Genomic DNA, 22,942 nt, shown 5'->3' with positions numbered 1-22,942 from the left:
CAGGAGGCCTGCCAACACTAGCAGGCAGTTTTGGCTCAGTCTTCTGTGGGGTCACTGCTCCTCTCCTCTGGATCTTGGTGCATGCACAATTTTCTTTGTGCCTCCAAGACTGGAGTCTCTTTTTCCCCAGTCCCCAGGAAGACCTGTAATCAAATCCTGCTGACACTCAAGGCCAGATTCCCTGGGAATTGCCAGTCCCTTTGTCAGATCGTCAGGCTTAGAAGCCTGACATGGGGTTCAGAACCTTTACAACAGTATGAGAACTTCTTTGGTATTATTGTTCTCTAGTCTTTGGGTCACCCATCCAGCAAGTATGATATATTTGATTTTATTGTGATTGTACTCCTCCCACCATCTTGCTATGGCTTCTTCTTTGTCTTTGGACGTGGAGTATCTTTTTTTGGTGGGTTCCAGTGTCCTCCTGGATAGTTGTTCAGTGGCTGGTCACACTTCTGGTGCTTTTGCTGGAGGGGATGAGCTCAGGCCTTTCTACTCTGCCATCTTGAACCGGAAGTCCAGCTTGTTAATTTGTTAATTGCTTTCATGTTTGGTTTCCACAAAAGTGGAAAAAGCCTTCCTGACTATTTCCTCATGCAATTCTCTACTGTAATGAAAATGTTTCATTTTTACAACGAATTGTGATGGGTGAGGAAAAGTAAATATTGTACAATAATGTAGAGCAGAAGAGATCATGGGGCAAATGAACCACAACCAACCACACCAGAGGCCGGTCTTCATCCAAAGAAGGTGATGTTGTATGTGATGGGATTGGAAGGGAGTCCTCTATTATGAACTCCTTCTGGAAAACCAAACAATTCATTCCAACAAGTACTGTTCCCAATTAGACCAACTGAAGACAGCACTGAGTGAAACATGTCTGAAATTAGTGAACAGAAAATGCATAATCTTCTATCAGGATAGCACAAAACAACATGTTTCTTTGATGACGAGGGAAAAGTGTTACAGCTTGGCTGAGACGTTCTGATTCATCCATGGTATTCACCAGATGTTGCACCTTCAGGTTTCTATTTATTTCAGTCTTTACAAAATTCTCTTAATGGAAAAAATTTCAGTTCCGTTTTCTCAAAAGATAAAAAGTTTGGAAAAGATGGAATTATGAAGTTGCCTGAAAAATGGCATCACCTTACTGGAAGGTTGTTGCCCTGCTGTGTCCCACCTCCCCTCATGTAAAGTGAAACAACTCTCCTGCTTATCCTTCTTTTCTTGTTCACTAGAACATTTATTGTGTAACGTATCATTCATGGTCTTTTGCTCCCTATTGGTATGTGGCTCCACGAGGCCAGAGTTCTTCCCTCTTCAGTCACTTTTGTGTCCCTAGTAGCAAGAATAATGAGCATTGATGATGTGTCAAGGATCTGAATTGAGTGAGTGGATGAATACTGGCCTTTTTTAGTGACTCACTCTCGCAGTGCTCCCCCTTCCTCACTTGCCCCTCTGTTCTTACCATCCCCTGCCTCAGGCGGCTTCTTGCCGCTCAGGTCCATAAGCATCACTTCCTCATCAGACCTTACCTGCCTTGGTTGGAGTTCCTTATGTCTCTGATTCCAAGTGCCCTTAGCCCTGGACTTCTCCTTCATGTGTGTGTGTGTGTTAATCACTCAGTCGTGTCTCACTCTTTGTGACCCCATGGACTATAGCCCACCAGGCTACTCCGTCTGTGGATTCTCCAGGCAAGAATACTGGAGTGAGTAGCTATTCCCTTCTCCAGGCATCTTCCTGACCCAGGGATTGAATTCACTGCACTGCAGGGAGACTCATTACCATGTGAGTCACCAGGGAAACCTTTCTTGTTGTTTTTTGGTCACTTAGTTGTGTCTGACTCTTTGCGACGCCATGCACTGCAGTATGCAGCCTTCCCTGTCCTTCACTATCTACTGGAGTTTGTTCAGACTTATATCCATTGAGTTGGTGATGCCAACCAACCATCTTAGCCTCTGTTTCCTCTTTCTGCTGCCTTCAGTCTTGCCCGGCCTTAGGGTATTTTCCAATGAATAAGCTCTTCCCATCAGGTGGCCAAAGTATTAGAGCTTCAGCTTCAGCATCAGTCCTTCCAGTGAATATTCAGAGTTGATTTCCTTTAGGATTGACTGGTTTGATCTCCTTGCTGTCCAAGGGACTCTCAAGAGTCTCGTCCAGCATCACAGTTTGAAAGCATTAATTCTTCGGCCCTCAGCCATCCTTATGGTCAAACCTTCACATCCATACATGACTGCTGGAAAAACCATAGCTTTAAGTATATGGACCTGTGTAGGCAAAGTGATGTCTGCTTTTTAATACGCTGTTTAGGTTTGTCATAGCTTTTCTTCCAAGGAGCAAGCATCTTTTAATTTTATGGCTACAATCACCATCTACATTGATTTTGGAGACGAAGAAAATAAAGTCTGTCACTGTTTGCATTTTTTCCTCATCTATTTGCCATGAGGTGATAGGACCAGTTGCCATTATCTTAGTTTTTTGAATGTTGAGTTTTAAGCCTGCTTTTTCGCTCTCCTCTTTCATCTTCATCAAGAGGTTCTTTAGTTCCTCTTCACTTTCTGCCAAAAGAGTGGTGTCATCTGCGTATCTGAGGTTATTGATACTTATCCCAGCAATTTGGATTTCAGCTTGTGATTTATCCAGCCTGGCATTTCTCATGATGTACTCTGCATAAAAGTTAAATAAGCAGGGTGACAATATACAGCCTTGACATACTCCTTTCCCAATTTTGAACCAGTCTTTTGTTCGATGTCTAATTCTAACTATTGCTTCTTGACCTTGCATACAGGTTTCTCAGGGGGCAAATAAGGTGGTCTGGTATTCCCATCTCTTGAAGAATTTTCCACAGTTTGTTGTGATCCACAGTGTCAAAGGCTTTAGCATAGTCAGTGAAGCAGAAGTAGGTGTTTTTCAGGAATTCTTTTGCTTTTTCTGTGCTTCAGCGCTTGTTGGCAATTTGATCTCTTGTTCCTCTGCCTTTTCTAAATCCAGCTTGAACATTTGGAAGTTCCCGTTTCACATACTGTTGAAGCCTAGGGTGAAGGATTTGATCATTACCTTGCTAGCATGTGAAATGAGTACAATTGTACAGTAGTCTGAAGATTCTTTGGCATTACCCTTCTTTGGGATTGGAATGAAAACTGACCTTTTCCAGGGTTGTGAGTTTTCCAAATTTGCTGGCATATTGAGTGTAGCACTTTCATAGCATCATCTTTTAGGATTTGAAACAGCTCAGCTGGAATTTCATCACTTCCACTAGCTTTGATTGTAGTAATGCTTCCTAAGGCCCACTTCACTTCACACTCCAGGATGTCTGGTTCTAGGTGAGTGATCACAGCATTGTGGTTTTCCAGGTCATTAAGACCTTTTTGTACATTTCTTTGTATTCATATCTCTTGTTAATCTCTTCTGCTTCTGCTAGGTACTTGTGTTTCTGTCCTTTCTTATGTCCATTTTTGCATGAAATGTTCCCTTGGTATCTCCAGTTTTCTTGATGAGATCTTTAGTCTTTCCCATTCTATTGTTTTCCTCTATTCCTTTGCATTGTTCACTTAAGGCTTTCTTACCTCTCTTTGCTATTCTTTGGAACTCTGTATTCAGATGATTGTATCTTTTCCTTTCTCTTTTGCCTTTTGCTTCTCTTCTTTTCTCAGCTATTTGTAAGGCCTCATCAGACAACTTTTGCCTTTTTGCATTTCTTTTTCTTGGGAATGGTTTTGGTCACCACTTCCTGTACAGTGTTATGAACCTCTGTCCGTAGTTCTTCAGGCATTCTATCAGATATAATCCTTTGAATTTATTTGTCATTTCCACTGTATAATCGTAGGGGATTTGGTTTAGGTCATACCTGAATGGTCTAGTGGTTTTCCCTACTTCCTTCAATTCCAAATCTGAATTTTGCAATAAGTCATGATCTGAGCCACAGTCAGCTCCCAGTCTTGTTTTTGCTGACTGTTCAGAGCTTCTCCATCTTTGTCTCGGAAGAATATAATCAGTCTGATTTCAGTGTTAACCATCTGGTGATGTCCATGAGTTGCCTCATGTCGTTGGAAGAAGATGTTTGCTATGACAGTGTGCTTTCTTGGCAAAACTCTGTAACCTTTGCCTGTTCATTTTGTACTCCACAGCCAAACTTGTCTGCTACTCCAGGTATCTCTTGACTTCCTGCTTTTGCATTCCAGTCCCCTGTGATGAGAAGGACATCTTTTTTTGATGTTGGTTCTGGAAGGACTTGTAGGTCTTCATAGAACCATTCAGCTTCAGCTTCTTTGGTGTTAGTGTTTGGGGCATAGACTTGGATTACTGTGATGGTGAATGTTTTGCCTTGGAAATGAACCAAGGTCATTCTGTAATTTTTGAGATTGCACTCAGGTACTGCATTTTGGACTCTTGTTGACTGTGAGGGCTACTCCATTTCTTCTAAGGGATTCTTGCCAACAGTAGTAGATATATTGGTTATCTGAATTAAATTCACCCTTTCCCATCCAGTTTAGTTCAGTGATCATAAAATGTTGATCTTCACTCTTGCTATCTCCTGTTTGACCACTTCCGATTTACCTTGACTCATGGACCTAAGATTCCAATGTTCCTATGCAGTATTGTTTTTTTACAGCATCAGAGTTTACTTGCACCATCAGACACATCCACAGCTGGGTGTCGTTTAGGCTTTGGCTCAGCCTTAGCGACTATTTCAGTTTCTCTTCCTTTGTGCTATTCTTGTTAATGTCTGTCTTCCCTCCAATTGTCCTCCCCGTCACTTTGCTCTTTGTTAAATTCTAAGGGCCGAGCACAGAGTCAGATTCTCAATAAATGCAGGTGTTAGTTGAAAGAGTAATGAACAAATTAAAATATTCTTTTTTTTTAATTGAAGGATAATTGATTTACAGAATTTTGTTGTTTTCTGTCAAACCTCCACATGAATCAGCCATAGGTATACATATATCCCCTGCCTTTTAAATCTCCCTCCCATCTCCCTCCCCATCCACCCCTCTAGATTGACACAGAGCCTCTGTTTGAGTTTCCTGAGCCATACCGCAAATTCCCATCCGCTGTCTATTTTACACATGGTAATGGAAGTTTCCATGTTACTCTTTCCATACATCTTGCCCTCTCCTCCCATCTCCCCATGTCCACAAGTCTATTTTCCATATCTGTCTCTCCACTGCTTCCACAAATAAATTCCTCAGTACCATTTTTCTAGATTCCATATATATGCGTTAGGATATGATACTTATCCTTCTCTTTCTGACTCACTTCACTCTGTATAATAGGTTCTAGGTTCATCCACCTCATCAGAACTGACTCAAAGGCGTTCCTTTTATGGCTGAGTAATATTCCATTGTGTATATGTACCATACCTTCTTTATCCATTCATCTGTTGATGGGCATCTAGGTTGCTTTCATGTTCTAGCCATTGTAAATAGTGCTGCAGTGAACAGTGGGATACATGTGTCTTTTTCAATTTTGATTTTCTCAGGGTATATGCCTAGGAGTGGGATTACTGGGTCATATGGTGGTTTTATTTTATTCCTAGGTTTTTAAGGAATCTCCATACCATCTTCTATAGTGGCTGTATCAATTTACATTCCCACCAACAGTGCAAGAGTGTTCCCTTTTCTCTACACCCTCTCCAGCATTTATTGTTTGTAGACTTTTTGATGGTGGCCATTCTGGCTGGGGTGAGGTGATACCTCATTGTAATTTTGATTTGCATTTCTCTAATAATGAGTGATGTTGAGTATATTTTCATGTTTGTTAGCCATCTGTATGTCTTCTTTGGAAAAATGTCTGTTTAGTTCTTTTTCCCACTTTTTGATTGGGCTGTTTGTTTTTTTGGTATTGAGTTGTATGAGCTGCTTGTATATTTTGGAAATTAATCATTTATCCATTATTTCATTTGCTATTATTTTTTCCCATTGTGAAGGTTGTCTTTTCACCTTGCTTATAGTGTCCTTTGCTGTGCAAAAGCTTTTAAGTTTAATCAGGTTTGACTTGTTTACTTTCATTTTTATTTCCATTACCATAGTAGGTGGGTCATAGAGGATCTTGCTTTGATAAAATATTTCTATGATCTATATAACTAACAATGCATCACAGTTGGTCAATGTCAGTAACATTTGCTTAAAAAGATAATAGGATTAAAACTTAATGATCTCATAGTTTTAAGTTGGCATGGAGTCTAGGGAGCATAAATACAGTTAGCATCATTGCCTTTCAGCAAGAATTTTCTGTGCTGTGTCCCCTCTGTGTTGTGGAAACCGGTTCTTACCGTGGATGGCCATCCAGCTCTGCCACCATCCCTAGCATCGGGCACCCTTCATTCTAAGTCTGATGTTGGTCTTCTGTAAAGTCACCCTTTGGTTTTGGGTTGCCCTCTTCCTTTCTTATATTTAGAGGGTTATCTTATCCTTTATTAAGTGAAATAGTCTCACTTCCTTCTTTTGACCTCTTTTGAGCCCATGTAATGCTCCTGAGGGATTTTATGTAGTGTATTCCAGCATAGACCCTATTATGTTTCAAATACCAAAGGATAACTTTTTAAAAAGTGTTTTTATGAGTAGTAATATATTTAATAGAAGAACTGTTGCAAATCTAGCTTTATTAACTTTAATGATTTGCTTCTTTACTGAGCTCATTATATTATTGAGAATGTACATATAAATATTAGTTTTGGGAAAAACAGCTATTTCAGTGCTTATTACTAGTTGGGTGAATGCTCCATAAATGGATGTAATCCTCAAACAACTTTAGGCACTATTTATCCTCGCATATGAAGAAACTGATATATATGAACCTTAGAAATAAAAGATTTTCTTAATCACATTGTCACTGCAGGCAATGGAAACCTATTTGATCCTTCTTAATTATTTCACAAGATAAAATAACCATGTTGAGAAAGGTACTCTGTTTTCAATTTCTTAAGAATTTTTGGTCACTAATATCTTATCATTAAAGGAAAAATTGTTATGGTCTTTTCTTTAAAATACTTAAATATTTATTGCCTTTGTAATAGGTGGGATTAGAAAACATGCATATGATTGTTCCAAAACTTGGTTATTTACATTGCTATTGCTATTTACTATTTTTTGGAGTAAGTACAGCTTTTTTTTTTTAATGAATAGAGGCCTCTATAGTGACCCTTTAACTTAAATTATTATTCTTTGACCTTATATGTTGTCTTAAAATTGTCTTTAGAGGAATATTTAATCCTGTTTGTTGATTATTCAGGATTGAAAACATTTCACCTGATAGCTTAAAGATTTGTGTCTTGGCGTTAAGATGATCACTTCATTTTCAGTATTGTTTAAATCAGTGGATGTGGGGCAGGCGACTGAATTGTTTTCTTCTCTAAAGTTTCAGTGTGTAGCTTTTGTCTCTCTTTCACATACTTCGTCAAAACTTTGTCTACAAAGAAGTGTGGATTGGGGATTTATTTCTAGAACTGTGTTAAAACACTTTGTGTAGATATTTGTTTATGAAGCTATGTCGAGTAGGTGTCATGGTTACTGTCATCTCTAAGGTTCATTCTGCTTGTCCCTTCACTCTTCCTATGTGTCCTCTGCTTGTCTGGTCTCTGCTTTCCATTTCCTCTAGTTTGGGAATGGATGTATAAGTCTCATGTTCTGTGTTGGTGCTTTGGCAGAGTAGCCTGGTGCCCGGATAGTTAAGAAATGAGCTGATCAACAGTAGTGTTAGAATGGAACAAGCTTAGCTGTTCCTTGTACCTCATGTTAAACATAATGAGTTTAGAGGATTATGACTCTGTGTAATGATTGGAATCTGCTAGACAGGACATCTGTTTTACTTTTTACTGATTAATTTGGTGTAGAAATAGCATCTTTTTTTGCAGTATGAAAATTATTTTGTATTCTAGCTTTCAGTGGTAGCTTATTTTCTGAAATGTGCTTTTTAGAATAGCATGTTAGTATAAAATTATCTTAATAGGACTGGATACTCTTTATTAGTCTGAAAATATTTGTTTTTTAACTGTGATAAAAGTTTCTGGGAACATTTGAATTTTCATTTATTCTGGACAGCATTAGAATTGTTTAGTATATGCAAATATTTTTCCTTTGGTTTTGTTTCCTAGGTTGCACGTTTTCAAAAAATTCCTAATGCTGAAAATGAGACAATGATTCCGGTTTTGACATCAAAAAAAGCAAGTGAATTACCAGTCAGTGAAGTTGCAAGCATTCTCCAAGTAAGTTCTTGGTGGGGAGGAAGGGAGTGTATAGTAGAATGAGCCACTTAGCTAAGTGCTATCCAGTAGAATTCTCTGTTCCGCAGGTGTGTGTGGCTAGTGGTTGCCTGATAGGATGGTGCAGCTCTGGATCATTAGTGTTCCCAGAAACTGTTAGTGCTGTGTGAGGATTAGTTGGATTAGGAAAGTGATCAATTTAATTATAACATAAGTGGAGTTAGGAGTTTTATCCTTTTTTATGTTTCCTACTGTAAAAGCTAAATATAAGTTTGGAACTGCAAATAAATTTTTGCTTATGTAATTTAGTCTCTTCCTAGTTTTTCACAGTCTAATGAAACATGAGGAAAAGAATATTTAAAATTTTCTCTTCAGAATTCACATAATTTAATAATGCATTAAAAACATTGCATAACCCCCCTTTTTTTGTAAAGGTTTTTTTGGGGCGGGTTGTATTTATACTCTGTTTTAAAGCCACTTACTTTAAATATATTTAGGTATCGCAAGACTCTGTTATTGACCTCTATTATAAAGCTTTTGGTCAGAGAAACTACTTCAGAGATGCAAGTAATTTCATTCTATTTGATAGTTTCAAATAACAAGTCAGGAGAGGTAGTGACTGAAGAATGTAGGTGGTGTTTGAGGACTTAACTTCATTATTTTCAGTAATTTAGGAACCACAGATTTTCTTCTTGGAATAAATGTACAGTCTAAGAACAAAAGGTAATACCAACCTCAGTTTTGATAGGCTCAGAGTACAGGAAAGATGCATAATCTTTTGGAGAAACTAATTTTAGAAGACAGTAAGACAACAGTGGGAACCAAGAAAACTAGTTAAAATGTACTTACAGTTTGCTTTCTGTACATTGTCACTGGTTTGTGTTACTCCTCTTTCCACATAAAAATCATAATTTTTTGTTTATTAATCTAGTTGCTTATATTAACAATTTTTATTGAGATATAATTTATGTAGACTACAGTGTACTCATTAAATATACAATTTGCATTTTGGCAAATATAGCCATCATCACAATGAAGATGTAGAAAATTTTCATCACTCTAAATAGATTCCACGTGTTTTTTGTAGCTAATCCTTCCATTGCTCTTGGCCCCAGGCAGTCACTGATACGCTTTGTCCCCATAGATTAATTTTGACTGTCACAGAAGTTCCTGTAAATATGACCATACCTATGTACTTTTTCTGTGTTTTCTCCTTTGTTTTCTGCTAATATTTTCAGTAACTTTTATATATAAAATCTCATAGGCTGATCTTCAGAATGGTCTAAACAAATGTGAAGTAAGTCATAGGAGAGCCTTCCATGGCTGGAATGAGTTTGATATCAGTGAAGATGAGCCACTATGGAAGAAGTATATTTCTCAGGTATATTTTTATTTTCTCATGCTGTGTACTTTACATGTATTTTTGTTAATGTATTTTTTGACTTTTGTGAAGTTATTTATGGAGAAAGAAAATAATATTAAATTTTTTTTTTTTTTTACTTAATTTGTTTGATTTGTTAGAGTTTACTCTTCGGTTGGAATTTCTATAATTTTTAGTGTGTAAATCTTTAAGGGCTTATATCACATGGAGGTGATATAGTAGTTTCCTTTGGAAGTGTCTTATATATATTTTTTATTATAGAAATGTTAGTATTTTTTAAAGTAATATGACTAGTTTAGAAAATTAGCAAAAGGCAATCCAGACTGCCTGGTTACAAATTCCACCTTTCTTTATTACTATTAGTAGCTTGTGTGTCCCTTATTATCCTCTGAGTGTTAACTAGAAAATGGAGATAATAATCTTAGGAGATAGTAGCTATCAATAGAAAATAGCTATTTTTAATTATTAGGTTGGTTAAAAAGTAATTGCGGTTTCAGACTGTGAATATCAAATTATAACTAGGCTCAAACACATCTTTATTAATCAAAATAGGAACTATTGCAATCAACACATTTTTTCAATGAGAAATAAGTTTGTTTATTCTTGTAACATAAAAATCTTTGCTTTGGGATATGACAAACTCTTGGAAAGCATTTTCTCCTTCCTGCTGGTTGTGGAAGCATTTGTCCTTCAAAAACTTGTTGAGATGCTTGAAGAAGTGGTCGTCAGTTGATGAGTGGTCAGGTGAATATGGTGGATGAGGCAAAATTTTGTAGCCTAATTTGTTCAACTTTTGAAGTGTTGGTTGTGCACTGTGAGGTCGGGTGTTGTGCAGAAAAATTGGGCCCTTTTTTTGACAGATGCTGGCTTTAGGCGTAGTAGTTTTTGGTGTGTCTCATGGATTTGCTGAGCATACTTCTCAGATGTAATGGTTTTGCCAGGATTCAGAAAGCTATCATGAATGATACCTTTAGCAGACCAACAAACAGTGACCATGACCTTTTTTTGATCCGAGTTTGGCTTTGGGAAGTGCTTTGGAGTTTCTTGTGGCTTCCCTGGTGGTTTCTTCTTGGTCCATCACTGAGCTGATTGTTGCCAGTTGTCATATAAAATCCACTTTTTGTTACACATCACAGTCGGATCAAGAAATGCTTTGTTTTCATTGCATAAAAAAGAGAAGACGACACTTAAAAATGATGATTTTTTGATTTGCTGTCAGCTCATGAGGCACCCACTTATGGAGTTTTTTCACCTTTTCAATTTGCTTCAAATGCTGAATGACCATAGAATGGTCAGTGTTGAGTTCTTTGGCAATTTCTTGTGTAGGATCACCTTCAATGATCCTCTCAATTGGTCGTTGTCAACTTCTGATGACCAGTCACTGCACTCCTCACCTTCAAGGCTCTTGTCTCCTTTGCAAAACTTCTTAATCCACCACTGCACTGTACATTCATTAGCAGTTCTTGGGTCAAATGCATCATTGATGTTGTGAGCTATCTCCGCTGCTTTACATTTTGAACTCAAGAAAATTGCTCGAATTTGCTTTTTGTCTAACATCATTTCCCTAGTCTAAAATAAACATAAATAGCAAGTAATAAGTCATTAGCAAAAAAACAAAGTGAGAAGTGTGCATTAAAATGATGTATAACATAACCACATTTATTTAAGAATGTATTCCAATATCAAATGGCAAAGTTAAGCAGTGCAAAACCGCAGTTACTTTTGCACCAACCTATTATATTTTATTAATATCTTAATCTTTTCAGAAAGATTTGCTGTAGGGTTTTTCTTACCTTGATAATAAGCATGTTAGTGAAAAGCTACAAACTTCCTGTGGCCAATTTTTAGCTAGTAGAGTTAGTTTTGTCAAACAGATTCTTTTTAGTAAAGAAACTTTGTAATGCCTTCTAATCTTTAGATTCTTTTTTTACAAAATCTATGTTTAACTTTTCTATGGGGCCTTGCTTGTTAATGAACCAAAATTTACCCTGTTGTTAAATGAATTTGTCTAAAGTAGAAAAACTGAATTTTTAGGGACGAACTTTGTGTCCATCTTGTTTTTAATGGAATATTTTTTTATGTATTTTTGTATGCTCACCTTTACCGTATTTCCGCATCATCCAGAACTTCAGGAAGTTTATTCTGGATTTACAAATTACAGTGATTTGACTTATCACTGGGTAATATGATTTAATGTTTTACTTTCTTGATCCTGTTTCAAAGTCAGAGTACTTGCATCATGGTATTGCTGTGAGAATGAAATGAAATAGTGCCTGTAATATAGTTAAGTAATAATTAGCATTAATTATTAATGCTATAATTAGCATTAAATATCAGTTGTTAATCATAAAGCACTGAGTGACTCTTCATTCCTCTACATTGAACAGCGTCTTTGTTGTTCTACAAACATTTGTCTAGAGCCTGCCATCTATCAGGTAGTGTCCTTAGTACCACGGCACAGCTTTTTTAGGGGCAAATGAAATGATCGTGGACCTTGCTTTCAGAGTGTGATAATAACAGCTAACGTTGGCGGGTTTTATAGTCTACACAGTGCTTTAATATACGTTCTTGGTTAATCCTTACACAGTTTTTAGTACAAGGTAGTATTTTAGTAGATGAAGCACCTCTGGGGCTTAAAAAATCAAGGAATTGGATTCAAACAGTATTCTGACTCAGTTTGTGTGTGGTTTGTAAACCCTGAACCACATTGCAGATGTAGTTTTATTTTGTTAGAGCAGTTATTTTCAGTCCTCTGTGCATTAGAGTGACTTGGGGGAATGCTTTAAAAATGCTAAAGCCTGGGTCCTGTGCCCAGAGATTCTGATTTGTTTGCTGTGGTGTGAATGTGGACATTTGCTGGAAGTCCTTCACAAGATTCTGATGTGAAGCAGAGTTGTAAACGCTGTGCCAGGGAATGGAACCATAAAGGAAGTAGGAGGTGGTGGTGTCTAATTTCAGAGTTAATGATATCCAGAGGCTGAGGCTATCCGCTGTGATGGATTCTTTGCAAAGTGACCTTGCAGCTTTGACAGCTATTGGCAGCGTTTCATCAGAGGAAGGCAATCCAGCAGCAGAGCTCTGATGTTTAACTGGATGTGCAACTGGAAGGATTTGGGGTTGTTCTGATGCTTGTTTGTTTTAAGAGCTTCTTGATTGAGTTGGTGCTGTGGTTTTTATTTCTTTAGATACTGTTGTCTCTGCTAGCTAGATGTCAGGGAAACCAGTGTTGGGAAAATATTCAGCTTCTTCTGTGGCGAGGATCTTATTGTATGCTCTTAGTTGCACTGGTGGGTGGGATCTGGTTGTTCCTGTGGTGGGTGAGTCAACCACAGAATTGTAATTTATGTCCATTTACTTAAAATACAGGATTGATGAGAGTGTTTGAAGTTCATAATTTAGATATTCTAACCAGTGCTTAATATAAATCTTTATCTTAAAAGTCATTTTCCATTTATTCTAGACCCAATAGAAATTCAGAACAGCTTATTGGTTAAATTAATAAGTACTAAAAATACATGTGTATTCTAAGAATTGGTCAATTCTTAGTTTTACATAATAATGCTGTGATATTTGTTTTCTTTTTTTAAGGCTTTTGTTGGATGGTATACAACTATCATTCATGCAAAACTGTTGAATTGCTATTTGTTTTCACTTTCAGTTTAAAAATCCCCTTATTATGCTGCTTCTGGCTTCTGCAGTCATCAGTGTTTTAATGCATCAGTTTGATGATGCTGTCAGTATCACTGTGGTAAGAAAAATATATGTATTTTTAAATTGGTAGTTAATTGTATAAATTAGGATTGGCTTTTATTTTAGAAAATGAATTGAGGGATGCCTTATTGTTTTCTTCAGGTTTGCTTTTTTTTTAGATTCTGGTTTTAGTTGCAGTGATCTCAAGTAATGTTCAAGGGTTTGTGATTGGCACCCTTGGAAATTATTTAACAACCTGATAATTTCATAGATGTGAAACATTTTATAATAATTTTCCAATTAAATATTTACTTTCTTTTACTTTCCAATTGAGAGTATGTTTGACTAGTTGTGAACTGAAGCCTGACATTTTTGAAATTAAAAATATTTAACAATGCACTGTATATTTACTATGTAAGATTTTGTTCTCTCCAGCTAGGTTATTCTAGTTTTCATCTTTTTTTTTTCTTGCCCCTCTGTTTCATTGTAGTATAAAATTTTATAGTAAGTCTAAGCATTGATTAAAGCAAGTGTGTTTTGCTTAACTGCACAGGAGAAATGAACACAGAGCTTCAAAGTCTCCAGCTTTTGCTTGTGGACTCCTGGGAGTCTATGAGATTCTTTTAGGGAGCATGTGAGGCCAGAACTACTTTCATAAAGCTAAAACGGTATTTGTCTTTTTGCTATAGACATTTGCATTAATGGAGCAAAAGTGATGTGGGTAAAACCATTAGAGCTTCGGTCTGAATCAAGATAGTGGCACCCATCTAGTAAACTGTTTAGTACTTACTGTTTTCTTTCACTGTTTCTCTTAGTAATGTTTTCAATAAAACAGTAAAAATTAATTTTACTGAATTTTGATCCTTAAGTATATACCTTTTTATTGTTCTTTGTGATGAAATACGAAGTACTCATTGACGTATGGGGATTGTCCCAAGGAAAGGTTGTGTGCTGAAGTGAACTAGCCTTTTACTCCAAAGAATGACTGATACACAAACTGTGGTTATTAAGACTTGAATAATTGGCATACTTTTTTTTGAAAGTGAGTGAAATAACCTTTCACTACAAGAGAAACAACTGACAGAATTTGTTACCAATAGTAAAATTCAAGCTTTCAGTAGTAACTAGAACTTTGCAAAATTTTTATGCAGGATAGCTCCCCTATTTTAAGACCTTATTCTAATGAGATCAGTAGGGATTTCAGTGAATGTGATTTTTTTTTTAACAGTTATAAAATGTGTCAACACTTGGAAGATTTGAATAACCCAGTGAATCAACCTTTTCTAAATGACCTGTGCATGATGATACAAAATATTCATTCACAATAGTAAGGAGACTGATTCTAATGTAACAGACTATGAAAAGTTCACTGATCTAGTTTTAGATTCTACATTGCACATTACTTTTAAAGTTACTAGCAGTTGTCTAATTTTGGTGTAGTAGCTAAGAATAAAAACCACGATTATTTGAAAAGGCTTTTAAAATAAACTCCTCCCTTTCCAACAGTATCTGTATGAGGTTGAATTTTTTTCATATGCTTTAGCCAAATTAACATATGTCAGTAAATTAAATGCAGAAGCAGATAGGAGAATGGAAGAACCCAAATGAATTTTTTGGCCAACCCAGTATTAAAGCGGACACCAACGATAGAAAAATTGAAAACACTGCCACTTTTCTCACAATTTTGGGGAGGGATATATTTTTCATAGGGCTTCCCTGGTGGCTCAGTGGTAAGGCATCTGCCTGCCTATTCAGGAGACATGAGTTTCATCCTTGAGTTGGAAAGATCCTCTGAAGAAGGAAATGATAACCCACTCCAGTATTCTTGCTGGAAGTTCCATGGACAGAGGAGCCTGGTTGGCTACAATCTGTGGGATTGCAAAAGAGTTTTTCATAAAAAATATTGTACGTGTTAACATGTAATGGGCTTATATTTTTTAGTAAGTTAAAACCCAGTAATTAAAGAAGTATTTAATATGGTAAATATCAGTAGCTATTAGTCACATAAACAAAAGCTGGTCCTCAGTTTGTAAAGGGATCCTGAGATCAAAGCATTTAAGAAACAATCCTGGGGAGGCAGACTCCTGTCAGCTGTGGGTTTTTCCACCCCTAGGCCTCAAGGCAGAATTGTGAGTCCTTCCCTGGCTCTCCTGTGCTTAGTGTCTGGTGTCTTGGGGCTGCAGAGTCAGAAAAATAAAATATGATTTAATAATTATTTCAGAAGTTGCAGTGTCTGATTTAAAAAACTTGTTTCTTTGTTTTGTTTAGGCAATACTTATCGTTGTTACGGTCGCCTTCGTTCAGGTGAGTACGTCTATTTTGATAACATCATAAAATGGTATTTTAGTTAATTGCTTCAAAACATCAAGTTGGTTTATGTTAAAATGTGTAATTATTGGGGGATGGGTATGTTCAGAATAATTTGCTCTGTGTTTTTGAAATAATTTCAGAAACAATAACTCTTAAAGGAAGTTTGTGGAACCAACACGACTGCTTTGATATAGACAGTGGCATGAAGAAAATCTAGTTTTCTATTTGATGGTGTTTCTATTTAAAGTTAACTGAAGCAGATGGAAACAAAAAGTACAGAAATAGAAATAAAACCCAGCAATACTCTTTTAAATGTTTTCCAGTTAAAAAATTGGGTCAGGGTTCAGACTCCTTTTCATCCATGGAAGGGATGTTCTGATCTGGATCGAACTCCCCCATTCAGCACAGGCACTGAGACAGTAAAGAAAATATATGAAAAGGAACCCTGTTTAAAAAAATTAATGTGAATATTGTAGAGATAATGTCTGAATTTCTGTTGACTAGTGGAGAAGGCAATGGCACCCCACTCCAGTGTTCTTGTCTGGAGAATCCCAGGGACCAGGGAGCCTGGTGGGCTGCCGTCTATGGGGATGCACAGAGTTGGACACGACTGAAGTGACTTTAGCAGCAGCAGCAGCAGCAGCAGTGTAGACATAAATAAAAACATGGGCTTAGTTTTATGTTTCTTTAAATATCTAATAACTTCTGCAGGTTTTAGAACAATGTTGGCAGGTGTCATTTGATGGTTAAAAATTTGAAGCATCGTTAATAAGACTAGAAGAATTATTCTAGTTTAAGGAAAACTGTAATGTGTCATTTGAAGTTCATGTTTATAATCGAAAGAGCATATTTTAAGTGGCTGTGGTTATTTTCGCATCTGTGATATATTCCTTGGATATTTCCTGTCATCATGCAGGTGTCCTGTGATAATCTCTAATTTAGTAATTTGTTTTATAGCCACCCAGTGTAAAAATGCCGGTTGGAATCAGATTATCTGCAACAGCTTTGTGAGTTGCTTTAGTACACCATCAGGGATCCTGTATCTAGGAAATGCTTTTTATGTTTTAACATAAAAATTACCTTAAGGCAGGTTGAGGGCTAGTTTAGCAGAGGTCATTCCAGGCTGGGTCTCATTCATGGTCATTTGCATGGTATGACCGACCCGTTGGACCAGTAGCTGGAATGCTTTTGCGTCACTAGTAGTGCTACAGACGTGTGGAGTGGCTTGCTTCATAAGAATTCTTACAGAATTATCATTTTGTATGGAAGACCTTATGGGCTTACCTGGTGACTCACTGGTAGGGAATATGCCTGCCAATGCAGGAGATGCAGGGTTTGATCTCTGGGTTGGGAAGATCCCCTGGAGAAGGAAATGACAACCCACTCCAGTAGTCTTGCCTGAGAAATCCCATGGAGGAGCCTGGGGGGCTGCAGTCCATGGGATTGCAGAAGAGTTGGACATGACTTAGTGACTAAACAACAACAACATCAAAGACCTTAGTAGCTTGGTAAATAACTCCTACCCTCAAAAAAAAGTTCCACAAAATGACGATTTTAACATTGTATGGACTTTGACCAAAAATGGTGTTGCACACCTTAAATCTTAATGACTGAAACCATCTGCCAAGTATCTTTATGCTAGGTCCGTTTGAAGGAAAACTCAAGAACACATTGAAACATTTATCAAAAGCCCAGTTTCAGATTGGTAGTTCTGATTTTTTTATACAGATGTGAGCCTTTTCCCCAAATGTGCTTATGACAGAACAAAATATTCTACAAGTGACAATTAAAAATCCTCTCTACAAGGGTCTTATTTACTCTCTGTTGAACTTACATTAATGCTTTGTCAGAAAACTGTCAGAAATCTTTCAGAAAGTCTTCATTTTTTTAGTACTATTTATATTTGTGTTTTTACCTATATTTTAGAAGAGTGCTTTTTATAGTCTTTTAATGTTTATGTATGACTCCACTATCCTTTCTAATCTCCATTTCCCATCCCTGTTATACCTCCTTGCAGCCATAAAAATAGCTAATTGTTCTGTATAATTACATATTGATGCTGCCTTTACAGTAAATTTAAAATTTAACTTTTAGGTGTTCATTTGAGATGGCTGTCAAGTTTTTGGTGGTATGTTGAAGGATCATTTTGATACAGTGATATCTTTGTAGTTGTAGGGAGTAAAGGCTAAGATGTTTAAAGAGGGAGGTAAAGATAGGGCAGCTTTTATGTCTTACATGACTAGAATCTAGGACTGGTGAGTATTTTCTAGCCTTTTATGGAATTTTTGGAAAACTTCTAAATTCCTTAATATCTTAGTATAGTTAGGGGAGGGGTGTCTGTAATTTTTTTCTAAATTGAGGTATAGTTAACATACAATATTGTTAGTTTCAGGTGCCCTACATAGTGATTTGATACTTGTATGCCTTATGAAGTGATCACCGTGATAAGTCTAGTAACCATCTGTCCCCATACAAAATTATAATGTTCCTTATGCTGTATATTGCACTGGGTGTCTTGTGATTTTTATATTTACAGATTTACCTTACTCTCACATTTGTTCCTCTTGCCTTAGTAGTAAAGACAGATTTATTTCTAAGTTATTCTTATATAACTTTGCATTTTCTATTTGAAAATGTTTGTGATGAATGTGCAGTTTTGATTAGTGCTAGCACTGCAGTCATTTCAGAACTCCCCCCACCCCAACTTTCACTTCCATTACTCTCCCTACTCCTTCTCCTCCCTTTTTAACCTTAGATCAAAAGGTTGGTGTACTTAGTGCAGAATGAGACAAAAATAGCAGTGATGTTGCATGGAGTGAGACAGTCCATGGAAGTTGGACTGAACAGTATAGTGTGTTGAAGGATGTCTCTGACTCTCAGCTGTGATTATATGGATGGAGGAAGACTGAGCCTCACAGAGTTAGGGCTTCTGACAATTTCCCCTTTGGGTGATTCAGAGTCTTGGGAAACATGTCTCTTGGGGTAGGGCAGCCATGTCTCCTTGTTTAATTCATGTTTCTCCTACACAGACTTATTTCACAAACCTTTACAGTTGCCATGGGCGTGAATCTTCAGTGCCAGTGTATTTGCATTTAATTGTCTGACTTCCTTGGTCATTAAACACTGAAAGTAAAATTATCTTAATTATGAGGCTCAGTAATCTTAACTTTTAATGACTGAAAATTATATACTCTTTGGTTACACTAGTATTGGTTTTCTTCACTTTCTTATCAGTAACTTGACCATAGGTTTGTACACTGAATATTGAAATATAGAGTTGAGAATATTTAATTATAAAAGATTGTTTGGTCACTATAATTTAACGTTATTTAATAAAGGGCAAGTGCTTTTGCATGGGAGTATAAGTAAACAAAAGATAAAAATTTGGAGAAATGTTAAAATAATGGTTTAGGTAAATGTTTAAGTCTAACATAGCATATGTTCTTAAGAATGTACTTATTGTGTTTCTTTATAAATATTTTTCCTAATATTCTTTTTTTTTTTTAAATAGGAATATCGTTCAGAAAAATCTCTTGAAGAACTAAGTAAACTTATGCCACCAGAATGCCATTGGTATGATCCTTGTTTCTGATAATGGATTTCCACTCTTGAAAGTAGAAATTAAATGTGACTAGTACAATATAACTTGTGGCTCAAGATTGTCTGAACATAAGGTAGAAGCCATTAATCTGACATGAAAAATTCATGCTCTATTCATTATAGCAAGTTGTACTATTAAAACTTTTGTTACTTCTAATTTTATTTGGATTATTGAGACATGGATTTATTCAGCAGATACCTTTTGTATGTGACTGTGTGATAATGCAATGTATTTTTCCCAGGCAAGCCCACTAGAAGGAATTTCTTAAAGTAAGTGGTCTTGCTTGCTTTCTTCAGCTGCGGCTATTTCTATTTTATGTTACAGTGTGCGTGAAGGAAAATTGGAGCATACACTTGCACGAGACTTAGTTCCCGGTGATACAGTTTGCCTTTCAGTTGGGGACAGGGTTCCTGCTGACTTGCGCTTGTTTGAGGTGAGTTTGATGTCCTAGTCTGTTCGAGCAGCTCTAACAAACTACCACAGCGATCAATTTACTTCTTACAGTTCTGGCACCTGGAAGTCCAAGATCAAGGGGACCAGCATGGTTGCATCCCGGTGAGGACCCTCCTCCTCGTTCCTTGCTGGCGCCTTCTTGCTATGTCCTCATATGGTGCAAGGGGCTAAAAAATATATCCAGACGAACCTATAATTCAAAAAGATACATGCACCTCTGTGTTCATAGCAGCACTGTTCACAATAGCCAAGACATGGAATCAACCTGAATGTCCTAATCCATTCCATATCCACAGGAATGGATAGATATTTGTTTACAATGAAAGTACATATATACAATAAAATACTACTCAGCCATGAAAAAGAATGAAATAATGCCATTTGCAGCAAAAAGAAAGATATGTAACCCCATGTGATATTGCTTATATGTGGAATTTAAAATATGCCACAAATGAACCTATCTTTGAAATAAACAGACTCAAACATAGGAAGCATACTTGTATTTGCCAAGGGTATGGGGTTTAGGGAAGGGATGGAACAGGAGGTTGGGGTTAGCAGATGTAAACTATGATACATAGAATGAGTAAACAACAGGGTCCTACTGTATAGCACAGGGAACTATATTCAGTGTCCTGTGATAAATCGTAATGGAAAAGAATAGGAAAAACAATAGAATGTATAACTGAATCACTGTTGTATAGCAGAAATGAAAACAACATTAGAATCAACTGTATTGTTGTTCAGTCACTAAATTGTGTCTGACTTTTTGTGACGCCATGGACTGCAGCATCGCAGGCTTCCCTGTCCTTCACTATCTCCTAGAGTTTGCTGAAACTCATGTCCATTGAGTTGGTGATGCCATCCAACTATCTCATCCTCTGTCTCCCCCTTCACCTCTTGCCCCAGTCGTTCCCAGCATCAGAATCGTTTTCAGTGAGTTGCTCTTCACATAAGTTGGCCAAAGTATTGGAGCTTCAGCTTCAGCATCAGTCCTTCTAATGAATATTCAGGGTTGATTTCCTTCAGGATTGACTGGTTTGATCTTAACTGTTCTTTGAAATCAACTATACTATTTTTTTTGGGTTCTGAAATCACTGCAGATGGTGACTGCAGCCATGAAATGAAAAGATGCTTACTCCTTGGAAGGAAAGTTCTGGCCAACCTAGATAGCATATTAAAAAGCAGAGACATTACTTTGCCAACAAAGGTCCGTCTAGTCAAGGCTGTGGTTTTTCCAGTGGTCATGTATGGATGTGAGAGTTGGACTGTGAAGAAAGCTGAGCACCGAAGAATTGATGCTTTTGAACTGTGGCGTTGGAGAAGACTCTTGAGAGTCCCTTAGACTGCGAGGAGATCCAACCAGTCCATTCTAAAGGAGATCAGTCCTCGGTGTTCATTGGAAGGACTGATGCTGAAGCTGAAACTCCAATACTTTGGCCACCTCCTGCAAAGAGTTGACTCATTTGAAAAGACCCTGATGCTGGGAGGGATTGGGGGCAGGAGGAGAAGGGGATGACAGAGGATGAGATGGCTGGATGGCATCACCGACTCGATGGACATGAGTTTGGGTAAACTCCAGGTGTTGGTGATGGACAGGGAGGCCTGTCGTGCTGCGATTCATGGGGTTGCAAAGAGTTAGACAAGGCTGAGCGACTGAACTGAACTGAACTGATACTATAATTTGAAATCAACTATACTTAAAATTTTAAAAAATGTATAAGAAAAGAAACAACTTTTTTTAATTTAAATGAAGGCAAAAAATAGGAATATTTTTTGGACAGAAGGACAAAAAAGGACAGAAATAGGAATATAGAATAAGTAGTTGGCTCAAGTGGAGAACAAATAGTAGGAAGATGTATAGAATCCCACTGTATTATTGCTTATTTTAATTGTAAATGTGTTAAATATTCACTGAAAACACTGAGATTATCAAAGTAGGTATAAAAAAGTGACATATCTAAACATGATTTAAAATTTTTTTCCCTTAATTATACGTCTTTCTCATAGAGTCTCTTGAGGTGTCCATGTAGTGAATCGGTAGATCTTTATGGGAGTATTATGCATTGTGGGAAACACAGAGAAGGTGTGATAGAGTTCTTAGGTAAATGAAAGAGAAGTACAAAAAATGGAGTAGAAAATTTCGGTAAGGGAGAGGTTACTTCTGATTGGAGTGAAATGAGAGAATGCCTCAAGGCAGCAATTGGTTTGGTGGTGGTAATTGACAGGTGGTGGTGGTTGTTTAGTTGCTCAGTCATGTCCAATTCTTAGCAACCCCATGCATGGACTGTAGCTCATCCGACTCCTCTGTCCATGGGGATTTCCAGGCAAGAATACTGGAGCGGGTTGCCATTTTCTTCTCGAGGGGACCTTTCCAACCCAGGAATTGAACCTGAGTCTCCTGCAAGTCACCTGTGTTACGGACGGATTCTTTACCATTACGCCAGAGCCACTGGGGAAGCCCAATCAAAGGGTAGTACTGGGTAGAGATGGAGGAGCTGCAGAATTTAGAATCTGCAGAATCACCGTGAGTGTTCTGGTATGTGATCCAGAGCTGGAGTAGTTAGGAGTAGATAGAACATATCTGGTGGAATCAGAATCCAGTGGAGTGTTGGAAACCAAGCTCTGCTTCAGATTTTATTGGTTGGGATTTGTCTTTGAAGGTCATAACCAGCTGGCAATGATGTTACCTTTAATCTTGCCACTAGGTGTAGGATACATTGAAGGGGCAGAGTTAGGCACCTAGTGAAAGGAGACCTCAGTCCATGAGCCACACCAGTCTCATCTATAGCAATTGACATGTTCGGAGCTTTCATTCTTTGAATACCTACCATCTAGTCAAGGCTATGGTTTTTCCAGTGGTCATGTGTGGATGTGAGAGTTGGACTCTGAAGAAAGCTGAGCGCTGAGGAGTTGATGCTTTTGAACTGTGGTGTTGGAGAAGACTCTTGAGAGTCCCTTGGACTGCAAGGAGATCCAACCAGTCCATTCTAAAGGAGATTAGTCCTGGGTGTTCTTTGGAAGGAATGATGCTAAAGCTGAAACTTCAGTACTTTGGCCACCTCATGCAAAGAGTTGACTCATTGGAAAAGACTCTGATGCTGGGAGGGATTGGGGGCAGGAGGAGAAGGGGATGACAGAGGATGAGATGGCTGAATGGCATCACCGACTCGATGGACGTGAGTCTGAGTGAACTCTGGGAGTTGGTGATGGACAGGGAAGCCTGGCATGCTGCGATTCATGGGGTCCCAAAGAGTTGGACACGACTGAGTGACTGAACTGAACTGAATGTGTCCCAAAACATGAGTGTTCTCAT

At 37.6% G+C, this 22,942-nt stretch overlaps 1 protein-coding gene across 4 annotated transcripts in view; it reads left to right on the top strand.

Annotated features, from left to right (window-relative positions):
• Window positions 1–22,942, top strand: part of ATP2C1 (ATPase secretory pathway Ca2+ transporting 1) — a 154,229-nt gene that overhangs the window by 68,152 nt on the left and 63,135 nt on the right. For all 4 annotated transcript variants that reach the window (XM_070794818.1, XM_070794805.1, XM_070794823.1 and 1 more), the window contains 6 exons: window positions 8,087–8,197; window positions 9,459–9,575; window positions 13,234–13,323; window positions 15,534–15,569; window positions 19,087–19,148; window positions 19,501–19,609. In XM_070794818.1, the coding sequence (XP_070650919.1) occupies window positions 8,087–8,197; window positions 9,459–9,575; window positions 13,234–13,323; window positions 15,534–15,569; window positions 19,087–19,148; window positions 19,501–19,609 (525 nt within the window). The remainder of the gene's footprint in view (window positions 1–8,086; window positions 8,198–9,458; window positions 9,576–13,233; window positions 13,324–15,533; window positions 15,570–19,086; window positions 19,149–19,500; window positions 19,610–22,942) is intronic.

This window comes from Bos indicus, chromosome 1, assembly GCF_029378745.1.
Source record: "Bos indicus isolate NIAB-ARS_2022 breed Sahiwal x Tharparkar chromosome 1, NIAB-ARS_B.indTharparkar_mat_pri_1.0, whole genome shotgun sequence".
NCBI classification, from domain to species: domain Eukaryota; kingdom Metazoa; phylum Chordata; class Mammalia; order Artiodactyla; family Bovidae; genus Bos; species Bos indicus.
This window is presented reverse-complemented; position numbering and strand designations above follow the sequence as displayed.